This window comes from Abrus precatorius, unplaced genomic scaffold (assembly GCF_003935025.1).
Source record: "Abrus precatorius isolate BTA unplaced genomic scaffold, Abrus_2018 Scaffold7, whole genome shotgun sequence".
NCBI classification, from domain to species: Eukaryota; Viridiplantae; Streptophyta; class Magnoliopsida; order Fabales; family Fabaceae; genus Abrus; species Abrus precatorius.
Window position 1 is genome coordinate 33,905,382 of NW_020874417.1, and position 23,095 is coordinate 33,928,476.

The following is a 23,095-nucleotide window of genomic DNA, read 5'->3' on the forward strand; positions in this document are numbered from 1 at the left end:
CAGGTAAGATATTGCACCACCACTCAACGTTTCTTCAGTTCGTTACCTTTTGATGTACTTGTGGTCTTTCGAGGTTACAGAATATGATATGATAGATGATGGTAGAGTCAATGTATTCATTGTTTTTCTTTATTGGAATTAGATGGGTGGAATGCGATTAAGAAACTTCTATTACATTTCATTTCATCTGATAATAAGCTTATTGCTCTTTTTTTTTTCACTACTGTATTTTTGGGGGGTATAAGATATAACAACTTATTACTAACTAATATTTTCATTGATTCAAAAATTAATAATAGAATAATTTTATTAAAATTAAGATAAAATTAGTGCTTAATCCTGTAATGTTTCGGTTTTTATATTTTTATCTCAATTTAGTATTTTATTATAATACCATTAATTTTAGAAAAAAATTAATTTTTTTAATAATTATTGAAATTGATGGAAGTATTTCTCTGGATATTGTATTGAGATCAAAATATAAAAAATTATTGATTAAAATGAGAGATTAAAATATAAAAATTAATTCTATTTTCATCAAATACTAATTTTGAATTTTTTTTATTTTTTCTTTTTCAACCTATGATTATTGAAATTGGTTGAGATTTATTTTAAATGTCAAGTTTTGATTAACATATCAAAATATTATTATGTAATTTTATTTACTAAAATAAGAGATTAAAACAAGTAGTTCTTTTAAGATTTATTTTGCTTTAACTATGGATATTTATAATTTGAAATTAATTAATTAAATTTCTCTTATATTTTACTCGCATTTCCTAGTCATAATATATAGATTTTGATTCTCCCAAAGCCATGGGTAGACAAATCAAAGAGCATTGCGTTCCGGACCACAACATATGTACTACTTCCAATTATTGCCTAAACTCTCTGTGCGATGCATCTACTATATATGTAGTGCTTAGCTCTATTCACATAAGACCCATCCACGATATATTATCTGTCTGTTGGCCTACTTCCAATTATTTGCCTTTTAAGGCAAAAATAAAATAAAATACTCAGCCCTGCAATATTTATTCATGTTCCCCTAAAAACCACTAGCTCAGTTGATCAGATGGACGAGGAAGTGAAACCAAATATTTGTATTATTATTATTATTAACGTGAGTTTGGATTTAATTAAGAAAGTTATTGGCGTCTTAAATTGTCTTCCACAGAAGATATATGTGGAAAATGTTAACAAAAGAGTTCAGTTTCAGTATCTATGATATTGTCCTTCCCATACTTTGGAGACTGGGAAATACATTTTTTGAATTTATTTTTACATAACCTCACAAATTGAGCATTTGATTTAATTAGTTTTTTTTTTTTACCAATAGTTTTTCGAGTATGTATACCCAACAACATGTAATAAATGGGTGAAAAAAAAATTATTGGAGCCAGTGCATTAATTTTGTGTCATATCTTTAGGTATTGAATTTTTCCTTACATTGATTGGTAGGCCACAACTCATAAATAAGGATGCTTTCTTTCTGTTGTATTTTTTTTGCATTGATTGGTTTTACCGGCCCAAAATTTGATTTCAAAGATATTATATCTTTTAAAAGATCTAAATACTATAATTTTGTTTCCCGAAAAATATATTTTGTTTAAAGTTATAGTAGTCACTCCTGTTTATACGGTACACATTTCTTACAACTCAAAACTAAACTATATTCTTCTTTCATTTAAAAAATATATTCATTATAAGGTTTAGCTTAATAATTATAGAAGACATTAAATACTCTTATTTTTCAAATAAAAATACAAGGTAATTTGATTGTATTATTATTTATTAATGTTCTCTTATTCGAAGTTAGTGAATTTTTGTTTTGTTGCGTTGGAATGAATGAAAAGGAAAGAAATTTAGGTTTTGAGGGGGCTACACCCGGAGGAAGAGGAGTGGAAGACTGGAAAATGAATGGTTTATTTTTGGTGAGATAGTTTGCACAATAGTTTCCTTCTATAATGATTGAATGACGTGATCTAAGAATGAGTTGCTAAATTAATGATATTTCCAAATTAACGTTGAGTATTTATGAAATTTGAAGGGGTTGAGTCCAACAAATTAAAGTTAGGACTTCCTTAGAATTGAACTAGCAAACACTATGAATGAATCTGAACATTTCAAGCTAGGATTAACCCTTGATATATAAGTAGTAAGGAGCTTCGCATGGAGGTTTTCTAAATACCAATTACCATAATCGTTTTAAGAGGGTCACCCTTCCCTGGATTACCAAGCAAGCTCTCCCATCAACGTTCAACAGTATAGAATACTAGGGTGTAAACGCGCGTCCCTATACTCCTCAAGTAAAGTTGCTGGTGGCTTCAGGTTAAACATGGATTTCATAATCTTGACAAACTGAATTGTGATAAGCACAGCTGAGGTACGTTATTTCAAGCCTTTTCCTAACAAAAAAATTGGCCATTCCTTAATGTCTAAACCCACTAAATTAAAGAGCTAGTGGATAAAACCATTGAGCATTAAGTGAATTACTTTAGTAATCTACATATGCAGGTTTAAAAGAGCTCATACACCCCTAATCATTTAGACCACCTAGGCAACAAATATACCTTAAAATTATTGGATTTTGACTTTCTATAAACAAGAGTACTAGAAATACGGTGCCTGTTTGATAGTGTCTTTAGTTTTCTGTTTTCAAAACTGTTCTTGAAAATAGAAGAAAAGAAAAATTGTTTGATAATTGAGAAGTTACTTTTTCTCTCTTTCATTTTATATCTGAAATGATAAAGATGTAAGCTCAAGGAGAGAGAGGAGAGAAGGGTTCTTGAAAATAGAAGAAAAGAAAAATTGTTTGATAACTGAGAAATTACTTTTTTCCATTTCATATCTGTAATGATAAAGATCTAAGCTCAATGAGAGACAGGAAAGAAAGGTATTAAGGGTAATGGAGTGCAAGTGCTATAACACCGTTTTCCATGGCTTCTCTATAGTTGAACAAGCTGCATCCCTCACGCTATTTGGGTTTGTCGCTGCCTTGGAGGATGGTGGTTAGGTGTGCGACAATACATGTTTTGGTGGTATCGGTTGCTACGATCAATGGGGGAGGTTGTGAAGGTGGCTTGAGTGAGAACTTCGAAAACAAAAAACTAGGACAAAACACCTGAAAAGGTGCTATGAGATTTCGTTTTTAAAAACTTAAAAGGAACATATAAAAACTGTTTTGAGAAAGTGATGCTAGCAAACAAATTCTATTGCTTTTTATTTTATAAAATCAGATAACTGGTTTTTAAAACAGTAAACAAACAAATTATATTCATTTAACACTCCTAACATTCTTTAAGTATCATAATCCATGGAACATTTTCTACTTGTTTAACCTGTTTATTAAATTAAAGAAAAAATATTTAATACAGTACTAATTATTCCTTTTAGTATCTCTATTCAATTTAGAATATTATCAATTGCAAAATACTAGTAGCTTTAAAGGGATAAAATTACACAAATAACTTCATCGAGTCTAACAAAAGCATATCGCTCAAACTCATAAAACGAAGCTATATATGCAATTATGGTTGTAACGACTGTCTCAAAACAAAAGGGACATTGAAAAGACAAGAAATTTGTTCAAGTCTACATGTCAACATCAGAAAACACTTGAAGAAAGTTTTCTCCAAGTCTACGACATAATAATAAAAGGTCTACGCAAAAATTAAGAAAGATCAGGTGAAATCTAAATTAATTACTATATCTATTCTATATATATATATATATATATCAAGGTCTGATGGAACAACTTTCGTCTTCAAAAGGGAAAGTCAATGCCCGAACCTAACAGTTCTACTGTTAGGTAGAAAAGACTCTAAGGTGCGTTAATTGACTTGTTTCCCTTGTTCCGAACACTTAAGTATGTACCACCCTCCTAGCTTGTCATCTTTCTCTATCTTTGTTAAAACTGCATCACAAGAAAATAGTACGTTAGCAAATGCTCTTGAGATTTTTTTTCAGCATAAAACAAATACATGATAAAATTCAAACAAATGAACATCAATCATAAACTTCCAATGTAAATTAAAATTTAATATATACTATACATCAATTTGCTTACTATTTGATGGCTCAGCAATTAGGTGCTGTCACACCACTGCAGCTTTGATCCGTTCAACTGTGCACTTAATTAAACTGTTAACAGTGGTCACTGAACCAACAGATAATTTTGCTGTAGGAGCTGAATCAACCAATATCTGAAATGCAACAGTTAGTAAACAACCTCCAGATCCAACATCAAGTATGGGCCCTAAGTTGTTTAGTCCAGGCCCATCAGGAAGAATAGCAAAACCCGAGGGTAGCAGGGCAACATAATCTGGATCTCCACCACTCAACACTACATTCATGGCAACTATGTCAACAGGAGCATAAACTACGTATGAGCCTGTAGAATCAGTGCAACTCTCCTGAAGTATAAGCATATTGCTTTGGCTGGAATTTGGACTCTACAATTAGCATTTACCAAAAGACATGTTAGGCTATTCATAATTAATGAGATTTACATATAATCTAGAATGTCCCAATTGTGCCTCAGAGGCTAGCATGCTAAACCAGCAACTTACATTGACACGAAGTAAAGAGACACAGTTCCCAGGATCACGACCATTTGCTATGTGTGCCATTTCTTGAACCAGACCCCCATTGGAGAGAATATCCCACTGTCAATTCAACAAAATGTTTGTAAATTTGAAGAGGAATGAACAATAGCTACCAAGTCTCCATCCAAGGCCAAGAATCAATCAACGTATGCATTATCTACCAATGTTATATACTAATAAAACTGTCTGTTGTTATATCAAAATAACTGAGGCAAACGCAAAGCTAAACTAATATATGACATTGTATGTAAGCATTGAAACCTTATACATTACCTCCCTTCTTGAGTTTTCATCTCGAAGAAAATCAAAAACCCTCTTTGAAGAAACTGGGAGCCACAAAGAAGTTGCTGCACTGAGAACTATACCCGGAGGTCTACCTGGTTCATCCATACTCTTTCTGGTCATGACCCTTACATCATCACAACCAGTTGTTAGGGCTGTCCAAGCATGTGCTGTAGAAGCACCAACACCAGTACAAAAACTCATTATCATTCTCTCTGCCAGCTTCAGCATACTTTTCCTTCCCTCATGACTGGTTATCACTGAATATATATACATACAAGGATTCAAAGTCACAGTAGTTAAATGATTTATTTTTCTAATGCTTTACACCCTTCTCACACAATCTTAAAAATGAATGGATCAAAGAAAAGAGAAAAAAAATGAAGAAAGATAATTAGATATCATATACCACAAAGATCTCCTGCTGGTATGTTGGTAGCCATGGCACTAGCAAGACGTTCGCATTGTCGATCCAATGATGCCACCCATCTTCTAGCTCCAAAGGCAAGGCCAGAATTAACTAGGAGTTTATAAAGACTATTCACAGCTCTATCATCCACTTCTACATGTTCAACCCATGTAACCTGAAGAAAACAATTAATATTCAATGGTAAGTGGTAACAACAAATTTACTTAAGCTTCTTTTTCTTGGGACGTAATGTAACCATCATACAAGTTTAATTTGAAATCACACCTTGGAGTAACCATTAGGCAATTCTTGTATTAAACAACCAGAGGGTCGTCTTCGGCTTCTTGAGATTGCACTGGGTCGCAGATGATCCAAGGAAACATCAACCACAGCCCATGATTCATCTGAGTGCTGCTTACAGTACCTTACGAAATAGTTGTCACGAGTAGGAACAAGCGGTGAAGGGACCTGGAACTCAGCTGACATCTGAAACAACAAATGTTGTTCGATGAAAATAGTGCACTTCATTTACTGTCGTTTAATAATCAATTCTCACGAGAAGTTACAAACTTAAGACTCAAGTAGAACTGTAGAAGGAAGAAAAAAACACAGCATACCACTTGCAAGGCTCCATTGTAGTTTCCTGCCACTCCAGTTGACAGGACTTCAAGCGTCATTGCTCTTGAAACAATACCACAGAACACGGTCGACCATTGATTCTGAAAATCGTAATCGATAGAAATAAGGCATTCACCTCAACTAGGTTAATATGATTCTGAATATTGTTGGAATTAAAAAACATACATGTATTTTAGATCATGCAAATATTATAATTATAAACTGAAGAGTTTAATTCTAAAGTAAAGTTACTGTAAAAAAAAACCTATATTATTAATTAATTGAAATACACCACACACGTCATTTTAAAATTAATTAATTAATATTTAATTATAATTATATTTGAAATAATTTTTAAAAAGTAAAAATAATAAAATAAAATAATGACAACAAATCAATATAAATATTATTATATACTTAACGAATAATATTCAACACAATTATATTTTATTCTGAGCAAATGATAATCAATTATAATAAAATTATGGACTATGTGTTGTATCATATCATATCCTATTTTATAGTTGGGAACAATGATACTCACCACATCCATAAGGATCTCAACGAGGTTAGTATGATTCATGATAACCACAACAGATTCCCTTGTAGCTTCGGATTTTAGCCCCAAAGGTTTAGGACCTATTCCCCTAGGGAAAATCCTCAAGTATTCATCTTCATTTAGAAGCTCAGTGCCATGGTTACCAGGGACCCATAGAGGGTCTCCAGCGAGAGCCATCCTTGTGAGTTCCTCCATTGCTGCAACAGCGAGCTCCACAATCATGGGTTTGTCCGAATCAGTAGGAACTGGGAGTGTCCTTAGAAGGTCATTGCCACCATACATTTCCCCTACCATCCCTGACTGTGCTCCATAGTTACCAACTCCCAGATCAAGCGACCGCGAAGCCATGTTGTTTTGAGATGGCAGGTTATAGTAAGAAGTCGCAGGTTTTCCATATTTGACTGCTACTCCTGACATCCTATCAATCTGAATTATAAGAGTAGAACAAAATAAAAAGAGAGAGCTTAGTTTAACTAAGAAAGAGAGAGATTAGAAACAAAAGAAATCGTAAAGAAAACGAGATAAGATGATTATACAAGGGAGAGAGAGTGAGAACAATCTTAAATATAAAATCAATTTAAGCATTAAAGGTAATATTTTTTTAATTAAAAAAGTATTTATTATGCTAATGGTAGTCTGGTAGAAAGTATAATAAATAATTTTTTAATAAAAACTATTACTTTTTAAAATATTTTAATTTAAATCAATAAAAAAGTGTTATATATGAATAATATTTCTGTGAAAAATCCTTATATAACTCGCTAGAGATCATCAAATTGTTATAGTAGACAAATTGGTTTTGTGGGTGTAGCTGTTTACCTCTTCTCTTAATCGTGCATTCTCGATCCTTAAGTGCTGCTCATCAAAGGACATTTCCCCAAGCGCAGCCGGGCCTCCACAGTTAGGGCATGTAGTATTAGTTAGGGCTTCCTTGTACCTATTATTCTCTGCACGAAGCTTTTCGTTCTCAGACTTCAAAATACTGTTCTCCTGTCGTTCTTGATGAGCCTATAAATACACGATGAAAAAATTGTTAATTAATGGTGCAAGAAATGTATCTTTTAATGACTATATTTTAGTGACAAATATAAAATTTGTCACTAATAATTACTAATAATTAATTATTTATGACAAACTTTTTAATATTGTCAATTATATTAATAATAATAATAATAATTTAATTAAAAATTGTCACTAATAATAATAATATATTAATTATAAATAATTTAATAATATATAATATTAATGTTTAAGAAATAATTTTTAAAAATATTAATGTTTAAGAGTAGTTTAAAAAAATAGCTTAAAAGAGTATAAAAACGACTTTGTGATTTTGTTTTTCTTTTTTAAATTATGTTTCATGAGTTTGTTTTTACATCAAATATTTAATTTTTTTTAATTTAATCAGTTTATAATTTATTCAATTTTTTTTTATCTTTTTGCAATAGTTTCTTATATCATTAATATGAAATTGGTCTAATTTAATTTTTTATTTTGAGTTTAAGTATGTGTACACTATCTTATTTGAATAAAATTGTATGAAAGATATTTATAATTATCAAATTAAAAAAATTAATTTTTAAACTTTAAAATACTATTATAATAATTAATTTTTTAAATGCTACGAATTATGTTTGTTGACTAAACTATCTCTAGCAACTTTATAGTTTTTTTTAATTTTACTTTTAAATTAAAATGAGCCTTCTTTAACTTGATTTTTTAAAAACTAATTTATTCTTATAAAATTTAAATTCAAAATGGTTAATATTTATTATTTAACATTTTATATAAGGTAATAAGATAAATTTATTAAATATAAATGTAGAAATTTATTAACAATATTTAACATTTTATACTTATTAATTGATTGATTTGTATTTATTAATATTTTTCTTCTATTTTAGTTGTTTAATTTAATATTAATTTTTTATTTTAAAATTTTAATATATTGAAGATGTATTTTAATTTTATTTATAATTTTTATGTGTAAATTTTTACTAGATATTTATTATATTTAAATTTATGATTCAAAATATTCTTTTATAATTTATCATTTATGATTTTATAATTTATCTAATAGTGATCAATAAATTAGTCATTATTTTTAAAATAATAATGATTAATAATTATCTCAAATGTTATAGATATTATTATTAAATTATCTTATCATTAATACTTGTATATATTAGTGACATTCATAATAAATATTTTATTTTAATGACTATGTAGTATTATTATAGATATAATAGTAACTTAAGTATCAATTATGATGAATTTAAATATCGGACAAATATATTTTAACGATAATTTTTAATTTTTTGTAGTAACATGTATTTGATACATTTAAGACAAGCAGTAGTAAGAGTAATTTAGTCTTGTAATACTAGAGCACTAGTGATGAAACCCTTATCCCTCTTCTCATCTCATTAATGTTCTTTAATAAAAAAATTAATATACGTTCTTATTTTTGTTTTATTGAAGTTTTTTTTTTTAATTAAAAGCTATGAAAAAAAGTCAAGAGCAGGTAAAAGTAACTTTGACCAAGTTTATGTTTTAAAAAAATATAAAAATAAGTTTTTTTAAGTTCTTTCGCAGAATTAAAACACTGAGTAATTATTTCTTTAAAGCAAGTTTAAAGAATTATCATTAAAAGACAAACTTAAGGAGTTATTTATGGAACTGTTATAAAGGGTTCTCTTTTACCTTCACTTGGGTGCGCTTGTTCTGGAACCAAAACTTGATTTGCAAAGGTTCTAACCCAAGCTCACGACTCAGCTCTTTCCTTTGCTTGTCATCTGGGTGAGGGCACTCCTTGAAGAAGCTGACAAAAAACAGAGTTTAATAATTAATATTATAGAGTATGCAAACTAAGCAAGCATTAAATATTTTAGTCTTACATAATAAAAGGTGCATTGCAACAGTTACACTTACGCTTCCATTTCTTGTATTTGGTGTTGTGTGTGGCGGTGGTAACGCTTCTTTTTCGGTCGTTGGTTGGGATCTTGGTCGTCACCAGATGGAGGAGCTTCCATTATCTCATTGCCAGATCTAATCTCGTAATCATCTCCCATTCTGTTCCTTCCCAATTCACTATCCGAGGATGTCTTGTGCGACGACATGTCAATCATGTTTTGGTGGGGATCGTACACGTTTGTCTGATACATGCTGCAAATTCTCAAGTCTCAGAAGCCACGGTCTAATCTTCAATCTGCATGCCGGCCAACATAAGAAGCAAAAAACACTCAACATGTGTGAAACAATTATACAGAAGTTAGTAGAAAAATATTTTTATTTTATTTTAACAGTAAAAAACGCTTCATGCAGCCTCAGTCTCACCATTCAAATGAGATATAAGGAAGACCAAAATTAAGAAAATAAAAAATAAAACAAAGTGGTTTGGCAAAAGCTTCTCAAAGAAAGGCCAAGAAGGCCTATAAAATTGAAGTGAAAAAAAAAAAAAAAACCCTTTTGTAACCATCAATTTAATCCTTGGTGACAACCATTGATTGAAGGAGATAGCCACCAACAGCTACAATTGATGGGAGTTCTCTGAGCAAAAAGGTCAGAAGAAAAGAAAAGGCTTCATATAATGCTGTATAACTAGGAAGAAATTAAAGAGCTTTACCTCCCATATCTTATTAGATCTTGCATATAAGGTATGAGAATGTTAGCTTTCTGTCCATTCAAATTTCTGTTCTAGTCTTGCAAGCTTCAAAATCCGTACAAAAATGTACTTCATCTGTTATTAAGAAATAAATAGCAAGAAATGAAATTAAAGAGAGGAGGTGCTCACCTGGATTTTGATCGACCTAGTTGATGGGTAGATGCATTTCTTTTCCGACCACCACTTTACAAACCCTAAACTGATCAAAACACCACCCTCTTCTACTAATGAAGTATGTACCTTCTACCTCCTCTTTATATCTCTTGAATTGTAGGTGTGCTTTTTAATTTGGCTCTGGAATTATATATACTGAGAGTGTCGCTTGCGGAGAGAGAGTAGGAGAGAGAAAGTTAGTTCAAAATTCTCTGTATCAGCCACAAAACAATGAGCAAAGTTAATAAGGTTAGTAAAAGCTTCAAGAGGGCATAAATGACTTTTTGATTATGCTTCAATTTAATAGTCTTAATAACATGAAAAAAATAATATATTTTTAAGAAAAAACGAAGAGGGATTCAGAAGAAGACATAATAAAAAGAGTTGACGTAGTGTGAAAACGTTGACACTACCCAGAAGAAAAAATTAATAAAGAACGCTCACTTAGTAAGTGGGACTGAGATTGAAGAAAGTGCGTCCAACCTGTGCCCCTCTCTCTCTTTGACCGAAAGAAAGTAACCGAAGCATGGATTAAATATATGAAAGTCAAAAGTTGAAATATACGTTCATGAAGAGAAACAGCTTAAAAAGAGGCACTTGAGGGTTGAAGGAAGAACCTAAGAGAGAGTGGTTGAATAAAACTGAAGAGTAGGTCACTGGAGGAACTTGAGGGAGGGATTTAGGGATCCAGAGTTGTTGTTTTGCGGGATGGTAAAAAAAAACAATTAAATGAACAAAGAGAGAAAGGTTGGAGACGATGAAATGAGGGAGAAGAGAAGCAAGGGAAGTTATTACTGAGCGTATTGAGCGGGTGTAATAGCATTTATGAAGGGACGAAATGGTATAAATGCTGTATGTAAAGAGAGAGTGTCTGTGTGTTAGAGAGAGAGGGTGTGTTTGTGTATTCTTCTGTTTTAAATTGTGTGGGAAAGTGATTCTTGGCTTCATAACTCATCTCTCTCACCTAAACCCTTCAACACCACCATGTATTTCCACTGCCGATTGGGATTTGCTGTGCATTTACTGATGTATTTAAGTTAACTTAATGTAGCATTAAAGTGTGTTTAAGTTATTATATATATTAAATAATTTAAATAAAAAAGTGGTCAGGAATACTTTTTAATAAATATTTTTAATACATTTTTAAGTTATTTATTAAATAAAAATATCAACAACACACTTTTTAATATATTTTTTATTATTAATTAAAATTTATTAAAATTTATATAAGCTTTATTTTTTTACACTTAAATTAATATTTTTAAAATATTTTAAAATTTTTAAAAAAATTAATTAATAATAAAGAGTGTTACTAGTATTACTCTATTAAAAATTATAAAAATGTGTATATATATATATATAAAAGATAAAGAATTATTAAATTAAAAATGAAAGTTCCATAAATTTTATAATTTTTAAAAAATTTAACTAATAATTAAAACTGTAAAAAAATATATTAAAAATATATTGTTAATAATTTTTTTATAAATTACTAGAAAATATGCCTGTGCGTTGCACGATTTATTTTTTTATTACATTAATTTATTTTAAAATATAAAATATATAATTTAAATATAATAAAAAAATTTGTCAAAATAAATTATTATTTAAAATTATTTAAAATATATATAATTTAGTATTTCTTAATATAAAATAAAATAACATACTTATTTTTAATTTTAAAATATAAAAATAAATTTTATATTATTTCATGATATCATAAATTATTTATTATTATAAAATTTAAATAAATAATTATAAAAATTATTAAATATGATATAAAATTATGATATAAAATTTATTATTATAACATTATATTTTCTTTACTTATTTATTTATTATGATGTAAAATTATTAAATATAAAAATAGAACAGTTAAATCATATTCATTTTTATTGTTATGATATTTAGTAATTTTTAATTTATTTTAATTATTATAATTAATTAGTTTTAATTGAAGAGTTTTAAATTTATCATCATTATTATAGCATTTTATAAAAAATATTGCAACAAAATCATTAAGTATGAATATTGTCAATTTTTTAATTTAAAAAAATTAAATTTGTCATCATAATTATTATAATATAAAATATAAATAAAATATTGTCTATGTTAATAGGTTATACATAATTTTGATATATTAATTTCTATTACATTATTTTCTAAAAAAATTAAAATAATAGAAGAGAAAGAAAGAGTAGTTAAAAAATTTTAATTAAGATTTAGGTAGAAAATAAAAGAGAAGATTTGTTGTATTACAAAAATTAGTCTTTATATCAATTAAATTTATAGATGTTGATATAATATAAAATTTATGAATCACATATAAGATTTGTCTAAGAACAAAATTAATACATAATATATATAATAATAAAATAAGAGAGATATATATAATAAAATAACAAAATTATTTTATAAAAGACTTAAATGTTTGGTGACATTTTACTTTTCAGATTTTACACAATATTAAAAATATTTATATAATACTGCAATAAAAATTATTTAATTTTTTAAATCCTTCATTATTGTCTTTTGTTCATAATTTTTTACTTTGTCATCCTTAAGTTATAACCTAAAAGAAAATATCAAATATAAATTACTAATCTAAAAAATTTGAACAATACATTATAAATTTATAATTTATACAATAATTTTCTCTTTTTTTTTTTGTAAATTTGGTGTTTCTATGGTTAGAGATATAGATGAATAACTTATTGCCAAATTGTTTTCTTTTGTTCTTGCATTTGTATTGTTTACACCTTCTTCCTTCTCAACCTGTAAATATAAACAATGAAAATAAAGTTATTCATCATTATATTATAAACATTATAAATGAAAATAATGAAACTTCAATTTAATTTTCTATATTACCTTCATTATCGGCTTTACAATTTATTTGCAATGAAACTTTATTTTTCACGATTTTTAAAGTAGGTACTCATTTTTATTTGAACAATATGTGAAGTGTCAATAATCTTTAAAAGTTGTGAAAACAACTTTAACACTTCACCATTACCTTTTAAAAAATTATCACATAAAAATAGTTATATGTTTTAATATATTTTATTTATAAGAAATTAGAAATTAACACATTTGCTTACAATTTCAGATGTTGCAATAAGATCTATTAACTTTCATTGTGCTAATTATTCAACAACTTCATCAAATAAGACAAATATATTTGAATCTGTAAAATCTTTAACATCAAGCTCAAGACAAAACTTGTAATGTATATAAATTAAGGTAATAATATATACTTTAATTTATTTTAATATGAAAATTTAAAAATTAGAATACATAGTGATAAATTAATTACCTTGTCATTAGATACTCTGCGTCTTTATAACATGATTTACTTTTAAAATTTATAATTGTGAAAGAAACTTTCTTCTTACAATAAGAGCAAGAAATATAATACCAACCATTTTTAAGCATTACATCGTTCATAGTTATAATACAACCAATTATGATATTTTAAAAATTAATTAAAAAATTAGTTTAAAACTTAAATAAGAAGAACAAAGTATAAGAGACATTAAATTTACTATATCACTCTTTGATTTTGTCATTGTCAAGATTTCAGATATGTTTTTGAAATTTTCTAACTTAGAAAAAATAGTAAATCTTGTATTATCAACATTGTGAGCAATATGCATATCATTAAAATCCCTTCAACAAAGTAATAATGAATAATTGAAAATGTAGTTAAAATAAAAAGTAAACAATTAGTAATAATTAATGTAACAGAGAGATTTTAAACAATTTCAATATTTGAATGAATCTATAAAATGAGTAACTTCTGGTATATCAATATTGACATAATTCTTTGTTGATATTGATGTGGAAATATAAATATTACTTATAATACATACATTCACATTTTTTATAATTAAATATCACAGTCGTGATATTTACACTTTTATTTTTCATTCATCTATTATTGAATTCAGATCGTTATGAAAAATCTATTTATCTTCATTAGAACTTGTCGTTTTCCTACAATTCATCAAATCTAATAAAGATTCTTTAAATACAATTCAAAGATAATAAGTATGAATAAAATATAATTTCAATCAGTAAGTTTTACGTTTCAAATTTTAATGTAGAAAGTAATAATTAGATGAAGTTAATATGAGTGACTTTATAGGTTTTGAATTAATTCTTTAAATACAATTCATCAATTCTAATAAAAATTCTTTAAATACAATTCAAAGATAAATAAGTATGAATAAATATAATTTCAATTCATAAGTTATACGTTTTGAATTTTAATGCATAGAGTAATAAGTGAGTGCACATAAGAGTGACTTTATAAATTTTGAATTTTAATGCATAGAATAATAAATAAATAAAGTCACATATATAAAGATGACTTTATACATTTTAAAATTTAATGCATAGGGTAATAAGTTGGAGTAATCAATTTTACATATAAATATAGAATATAGATAGATAGATATAGATTTTTTAACTAACGTTATTTAGTATTAAAAATATTTTAAGTATTACTATTTTATTAAATTTAATAATAAAAATATAAATAATTTAATATAAATTTTTCTCTTTTTATTATCATTTAATATTAAATTTGTCCTTTAGTATACTAAAATTTATTGTGTGTATATTCATATTTATAACTTTCTTTATTGCATATATTAAGAAGTTGATATATAATATATTTTATTAAAAGTCAGTAATATTCAATGATATTAATAAATTAAATTGTATTAAATTTATATTTTTAATAAAAAATATTTTATATATATATATATATATATATATATATATATATCTTATAATATATTTATACGTGGGCATATCCCTCTCATAAGTAAATAAAGATAAATAAAGCAAGAAAAATATGTGTATAGTTAAAAAAAAAAAAACATTAACAACGTATTCTTTTTAATGTACTTAGTTATTATTTAAAAATATGTAAATTTTATACTTTCTTCTTAATGTAATATTTTTTATATTTTTATAATTTATAATAAATTTTAATTTAGTAATTAAAAATATTTTTAGAAGTATGTCATAAAAATTATTATTAAAATGTTATAAAAATAATAATAATTATATTCAACAGCATGAGAAGTGAAAATATTATTCAAATATATTTTTCAGTATTGTATCTCCTTCACAAAGCACAATCAAACAAGAAAAATATATGTACAGTAAAAGATTTGTTAATAATGTATATTTTTAACATTTTTAGTTATAAATTAAAAATTATAAAAATTTGTAAATTTTACTTTTTTATTTTTTATTTAATACTATTTTTATAAATTTTATTAATAATATTTTTTAAATATGTAATAAGCTTGTTGTTAAAATTTTATAAAATATAGTAATAATAATAATAATAATAATATTATTATTATTATTATATTCAACAACATCAAAAGTAAGAATATTATTTAAATAAGTTTTTATCTTTTTAATATGTTTAAATAGAATTTATTAAAAATTATAAAAATATGAAAAAATATTAAATTAAAGTGAAAAAAATAGAGTTCACATAATTTTTAATAAATTTTAATGAATAAATTACTATAAGAAATGTATCTTTTAATAAACATATTTTAGTGACGAATATAAAATTTATCAATAATAATTAATTATCTATAATAAACTTTTTTATATCATCACTAATATTATTAATAAAATTGATTTAATTAAAAATAAAAAGTATAAGTCTAAGAATGATGAAGAATTTAGATTAAATTATTCAAATGAAAAAGACGAGTACTGTGATGACAACGTTATTATTGAAAATGTTCATCTGTCATAAAAAGGAAGGTACACATTGCAACTTTTATCATTAAATTAGTATATTTGTGAAAAATATTTTATTTTTATTTTTACTTTGAATAAGACTAACAATGTTCTTAAATATTTTTTATGATTAATTGTTGTATTAGTAGATGGTGACTACACATCTTGAAAAACAAGTGAACAAGACTCAATTTAATATTACACCTAATGACTCAAACGATAAATGTTGAACAAGCTGAAATAAATACAAATAAATACAGGTATGAAAAACTTTGTCTCCATAGTTGATAAAACAATATGTGACATTCAAAAAATTGGGTTACTACTTATTAAGTTACAATGTTGTTGGTTATATGTTACATTGTTGTTTGTCTAAAAGACTAAACCAAATCCACTTAACTTTTATAATTTCAATACACAAGTGATGTTCCTCCCATATACGGGATGGTACACATTTACTTCATTGGATATGCTACAAATTTTGGATAACGCTTGCCAAAAATTTTAATTTAATAATTGAATTAATAATGATAACATAATTATTCATATTATGTAGCTCTTCTTTTGTTTAGTTCTTCAATTAATAGCAGTAAAAAAATGCCATGAACCATTTAATAATTTTTCATAGTCAGTTTAATGCTTTTCTCCTTAATTTAAATATGCAAAACATAGTTGTTATATATGATACATGTGAGTACAAAGTTGGATAATTTGAGTTTAATGAATTTCAATGCTAGATGATGATGTTCATATGAAATCTTCCATAATTTTAGACAATATTAGAAATGGTCGTGGACATATCATTAATGCAAAACTCCAACAAAAAAAGGCAAAGAGAATGGCGAAGGGAAAGAATCTTGATATCTAATTTCCTCCATCATACTACAAACTTTGTGGAAAGCATGCAAACTTTTTAAAATAAGCACTTATTTGTATACACCGAGCACCACTTCAAGATAATAGTTGGAAAGAAATATATGAGGATGATGTAGTTACAATGTGTAAACATATAAAGGTTAACATTACTTCACTTATTTACTTGTTTTATACAATGTTTTCTAACCTAACAAAATATTTGGATTAATAATATTTTGATTTATCTCTTCTAATGAATTTACATTACTTCAGGAAATCTTATGTTTGCTTGATGAAGTTAAAGAATATGCCATGAAACAAATGCAATCTCAATATAAGAATAGACATCATAATTTGTATCAAGCATATCTTAAAAAGAAAAATAGGCCAAATGATGTGTCTTTTGAGAATTAGAATTAGCTAATAGAAAACAAATGGAATGATTCTGAATTTCAGGAACAGATACTTCTCTATCCATAACTTTAGTTTATTTATTTTCTTTATACTTGTAATAATAAATCATTTTCATTTCATGTAAGAGAGAAACTTGAAAAATAAAGCTAATCAAAGTAAGCAAAAAATATAATCTATCACCAGTACAAAATCAATTATGCGAAAGGCATTTGAAATGGAATTTTTTTTTTTTGTTTTATGTTAATTTTTTATACATTATTGTTTGTTTGTTTTATATATTTAATATCAAATTATATTTGATATCTTTTAAGTTAATGATGTTGAATTATATATTACTTTCTTTTATTGTTTTAATATCGTTGAATTATTGTTTTGTGTTAATTTTTTATACATTATTATTTGTTTTAATATCGTTGAATTATATTTGATATCTTTCAAGTTGATGATGTTGAATTATAATTGATATCTTTTATTGCAATTTTAATATGGTTCATTTCTTCTATTATTTTTAATAGAAAGAAGATTCAAAAACTAATGAATGTCTAGATGTTGTGAAAATATGGAAGGCTACACGAATGAAATCTAATGAAACATGATATACTCCAAATAGTATCCAAATTATGGTAAGAGAAAATATTTTTCAAAGTTGTGGTAGTTGAAATAAAAATTTTATTAATATTTTTCTTTCCCAAATTATCTAATTTTTATATTTTTATTTTATTTATCTTAAATTTTTTATAGGAAGATTTGAAGAATATAGGAGATATATATCAAGAAGATATTTCTCAAGCTCCATTGACATTGGTTGAGCATCTTGCACTTGTATTAGAAAGAAAACTAAATCATTCACTTGGCTTAGGGAGTGCAGCAATAACAAAAAAATTTATAAAAAAATAAATCATTGAAAATCAAGTTGAGAATGTAAAAAAAGAGAGCAGATAATTTGGAATTAGAAGTGAAAAAATTGACTGACATTTCAAGAAAACAAGAGAGGTTAATTTTCAACTCCAAACTAAATTGCAATCTCAACATGAATTGATTGATGCTCAAAGTTTAACTTTTGAATCTCAACATAAATAAATAAAGCATGACCTTAAGATGGAGATGAAACTTCAATGGACTATCTTATTGAAAGAATTATCATTCAACAAGTTATTTAATGATTCACGTGCTCTAACTATTAAATAGTGTAATTAGTAATTTGTATATTGAATGATACTAATAAAAGAAGAGTATAAAATAAATTTAGCAATTAATGCATCTTGAATCTATCATTTGTTTCTTATAATAAGCACTAAGAAAATGCTTCATTTTGTTTCTTATAAAAATGACCGAAGGGAGTAGTGACTAATAATCATCTCAAATGTTATACATATTAGTGGTGAATTATCTTGTCATTAACACTTGTATATATTAGTGACATTAATTTTGTCATAATAAATATTTTATTTTAATGACTACATAGTATCATCACAAATATAATAGCGACTTTACTATTAGTGAGGATAGATGACAAATTTAAATATTGTCACAAATATACCTTAACAACGACTTTTAAAGCTAACAAATACTATAGTTAATGTACATGTGATTTCTTGTAGTATAACAAATAATATACTATTAGCACTTTTCTTATAGTTATATATGAAGAAAATAAAAGAATTAAGGCATAAAATACAGATAATTTGTCATAAATAAAAAATATTAACAAATTAATTTTAATAAAAAATTATTCTAAAATAATTTAACTTTTATTGATATATATATATATATATATAATAAATTACTTTGCTTAATATTATTTTAAGTTTTATTTATAAAAAATAAATATTGGTATTTTTTGTTTTAATTATAAAATAAAAATATATTTTGAATATATTAATTATTAAATTTTTGTAAATTTTATTATTGTGAGATTTATATTAATAAAATGCTCATATAAATGGTTATATTTATTAATTTAATGTATAAATTATTAATTTAAATATTTAGTATTATGAATATTTCAAAATATAATATACATTTGATAAAATATATATTTTGATGAATTATTTAGTTTATTTTTATTAACAAAGCTTGAGGTGGTATCTCTTTATAAAATATAAAATATAATTATTGAACAATGTTATCTTAATATATTAATTATATATGTTGAATTCTAGATAAATTAACTTATAAATATAGTTTTATAGTTAACATTTACATATATTTTTTAAAAATATAATATATATTTGTTGACAAATTTTTTGTATAAAATCTTTAATTTCGTAATTAGACTTATGAAATTAATATTTGTAAAAAAATTAAATTAAATAACTTTAAATTAATTATATTTGGAGTAACTTTATCTTAATTAAATGCAAATGAAATCTTTTCGACAGAAGTCATGCCTACCATGTCGAAAACTTATAATTAATGTATTTACTTCTATTTTTTTATGTAATGAACCTAATCCTGTGTAGAAACAAGACAGGCACAGACAAGTATATTGATATTAAATAATATTTGAGATAAATAAATAATACATTAATATTATAGTAAATAATGTTATGCTATTTTGTTTGATGTTGAAGATAAATAAAAATAATAAAAAAATAAGATGTACATTTTTATTAAAAATAATATATTTTTAATTTTAAACAAAAATACATTAAAAATTGAAAAAGTACATATAATATGAAAATTTTAGATTAAATTACAATAATTTTCTTTAAATTTTTACAATTAAAACTTATTCTGGCAATAAAGTATAATTAAAAACTATAAAAATTTAAAAATATGTTTTATAAAATGAGTAAAATGTTTTTTGTTATAGAATATTTATAAAAATATAATTTTAGAAAATACTTTTATAGTAATTTTATTAAAAAATATTAAATTGTATCTTTTAAATAATTATTTGTTTATAAAATATTAAAACAAATATAAAGTATGAGTAAAAACAACAATAGTAAAAAAGTAATTATGTATTAATGTTTTCTAACTTGTTACTCCTATCAGAATAAGAATATAAATTATGAGGATGAGGTAGAATAATTTAGTATGATAAGTTATCACATCTTTTTATTCAACAAACATAAAAAAATGAAATAAATTAGCCTATCATATCCTGTTGACTAAACCATCAAATAAATTCTTATAGTACTCCCATAAAAGAAGATATCTATTAACCTATAAAATAGGGAGCGATTAGTGATTAATAGTCTATGCATGCATAATGAAGTTGGGTTAGAGACACAAACCAAAATGTTAATTTTTCCTTAAGGTTTAGATCTATGTATCATAGCCTCATCGTTTTATTATACGTACTAATGTTATCCCCAAATTATGTGTAAAGGAAATATCAATGAGAAATTGAGAAAATGATAAAGATTAAGAGAATAGAAAAGAAAGTGTGAGAAATTATATTATCATTAACGTGTAAATTTGAATAATAATTTGTAATTATTTGTGATTAATTATAGATTTAAATATATTTTTAACCACTATAAAATTATAACTTTTTATTTTAGTCTCTAATTAAATTTTATTCATTTTTAATTAACACTAAAAAAATTATCAGAAATTAAAATCAAAATTTTATAAAATTTAAAACCCTTAATTTTTTATAGAATAAATCAGCATACTAACTAAAATTGATAGTTAATAATTACAAGAGAAGGTTAACTTATTGCAGCTTGTATAAAAAGAAAACAAATTGAAGTTTATAATTAATTTTTAATATTTTTTAACCTTTGTTTGAGAGTTAATTTTTTTTTTTTGTAGGAAATGAGAAAATTTAAGTAATATAATTCCGTTAAATTTTATAAACTTTTCAAATTCTCCTAATTATATATAAATTTTTTTCTGAATTTAGAGATTTTATATTACTCCATTGTTCTTTCTTTATCCTTCAAATACTTTAATTTTCTCAACCTCTAAATCTTCAAACAAACTTAAGAGATTTAGAGTAAACATAACCTTAAATAAGAGTTAAATATTCACATTTTTTTAATTAACATTATAAACCTTTGAGCTAATAAAGTCTTGCTCAAAATATTTGTATATCAATATTTGGTTAGTATGTAGCGAACCTTAAAATTTTTTCTTTTTATTTTGTCTGAATGAAAAGAATAAATATCAAGAATTTATATGTTTAGAGTACAAGTTTGATTGTGTGCAATAAAGATTGTACTAGCATTGTCACAGAGAATTCAAGGAATGAACACAACTATTTTAGAAGAGATTGAATACATAAAATTCATGTCAATGTGATAGAAAAAACTGTAATGCTCAGCTCCATCAAGGCATTGTAGGATTATTTTGACCATTTATATTTGTTCCTTAATATATATATATAGAAGTATATTTTGAAACAGTAAAATATATGTATAAACAGATTTCAAGGAATAGCTCAATTCATACTCTCCTATATCCAATAAATTTATTGTGGTCTTGAAATTTTAAAATTCTAATAATTTTTAGAATTATAATAATTAATGGAAACAACAATCCTAATTATCATTTTTATATTGGTTTACTCGTAAGTTTTATTGAGTATGCTTTATATATTGTTTTTTGGGCAATCCTCTCAACAACTAAGAGATACATTCGAAGAGTATGGAGACTAGTTGAAGTAACGAGCCTAAACTTTTTTTATTATTTTTATTATAAAAAATAAATGATAGTTTTAAGATGTATTAATTGTTAATTTTTTTATACTCTTTTTTTTATTACTATCATTAAATATATAAATTCTTAACCACCATTTAAATTATAAATATTTTTAGAATAAATTTTATATTTATAAAAAATATAAGTGATTTAATTACTTTCTTTGATCCTAATAATTTAGTCTTTTATTTTTTATAAAAAAAATCAAAAGAAGAATAAAGCAAAAGAAATTAATTGTAACACATGAGAAAAATAAAAGGGATGAAAGATAACCAACCTAGAATTGAATTAGAGAACCGAAGAAAGGTTGATTTAATTCAGAGTCAAGATATTGTCTCAATAAATTCAAGAATCTCTCCTCCAAATTAAGGCACTAATAATAAATGTTAAATAGGTTAATCACACACATAATAAACTCTTACTCCATTGCATTAATTTTTTACACTATTAGAAGTTTGTTTAATTTATAAAATCAAGATCTTCTCACTGGACTCAAATCTTAGAGGTTACTACATGTATGTTATTTTCTAGCTCCGTTATCAACAAGTCATTTAAAAATATATTGTTCACATTTCTTTTCTTTACTCTCTCATGTAAACTTTATACAGGCATATAACAAGAAATTAATTAATACTATTAATAATAGTTTGATCTGATTTTAATAAGCTCTCGAGACTCAGCTTATTTTAATTTTTAGTTTATAAAAGAATATTACCAACGGACTTGTAAATAATAATACAGTTAATTAACCATATATGGTTTGTATATCAACAAAAACATCATTCGTTAAATATACGAAATTTACTAATATGACAATTATCAAGTTCTCTTTCACAAATACAACGAGCATTTAATCAACTTCACACTGTCCATCTTAATAATGCTTGATAAAATATTGATTCATTAAATTGATCGTTTACATGTGCACGTTCATAATTTTTACGTAATTATTCGCAAGCCATTAAGCGTCATTTAGAATTATTTTAATATTTGTAACGAGATAAATTCCACACATAGCATATTATGATAAAATTTAAAAGAATTTATTAATTTTAGCTCATAAAATTGAATTTAAATAATTTTTAAAATATTTGTAATAAAATTTA

The 23,095-nt window shown here is 25.0% G+C and overlaps 1 protein-coding gene across 1 annotated transcript; it reads right to left on the reverse strand.

Annotated features, from left to right (window-relative positions):
• Positions 1–3,498: 3,498 nt before the first annotated feature.
• LOC113872790 (homeobox-leucine zipper protein MERISTEM L1-like) lies at positions 3,499–10,511 on the reverse strand. Its single transcript, XM_027510613.1, has 13 exons — positions 10,269–10,511; positions 10,101–10,184; positions 9,407–9,683; positions 9,179–9,296; positions 7,295–7,483; positions 6,461–6,901; positions 5,916–6,017; positions 5,584–5,784; positions 5,299–5,473; positions 4,881–5,149; positions 4,572–4,667; positions 4,070–4,454; positions 3,499–3,916 (listed from the first exon to the last, which is right to left on the reverse strand). Exons 3-12 carry the CDS (start codon positions 9,637–9,639, stop codon positions 4,098–4,100), a joined length of 2,181 nt encoding a protein of 726 aa, XP_027366414.1. The 5' UTR covers positions 9,640–9,683; positions 10,101–10,184; positions 10,269–10,511; the 3' UTR covers positions 3,499–3,916; positions 4,070–4,097.
• Positions 10,512–23,095: the final 12,584 nt, after the last annotated feature.

Bases quoted from the DNA above. Each gene is read 5' to 3' on its own strand.
- LOC113872790 (XM_027510613.1), bottom strand. From the start codon at position 9,639: ATGTATCAGACAAACGTGTACGATCCCCACCAAAACATGATTGACATG. The intron at 6,018-6,460 runs GTGAGTATCATT...TACGATTTTCAG, and splicing joins TTGAGATCCTTATGGATGTG to AATCAATGGTCGACCGTGTT. The intron at 4,668-4,880 runs GTAATGTATAAG...TTGAATTGACAG, and splicing joins ATGAAAACTCAAGAAGGGAG to TGGGATATTCTCTCCAATGG.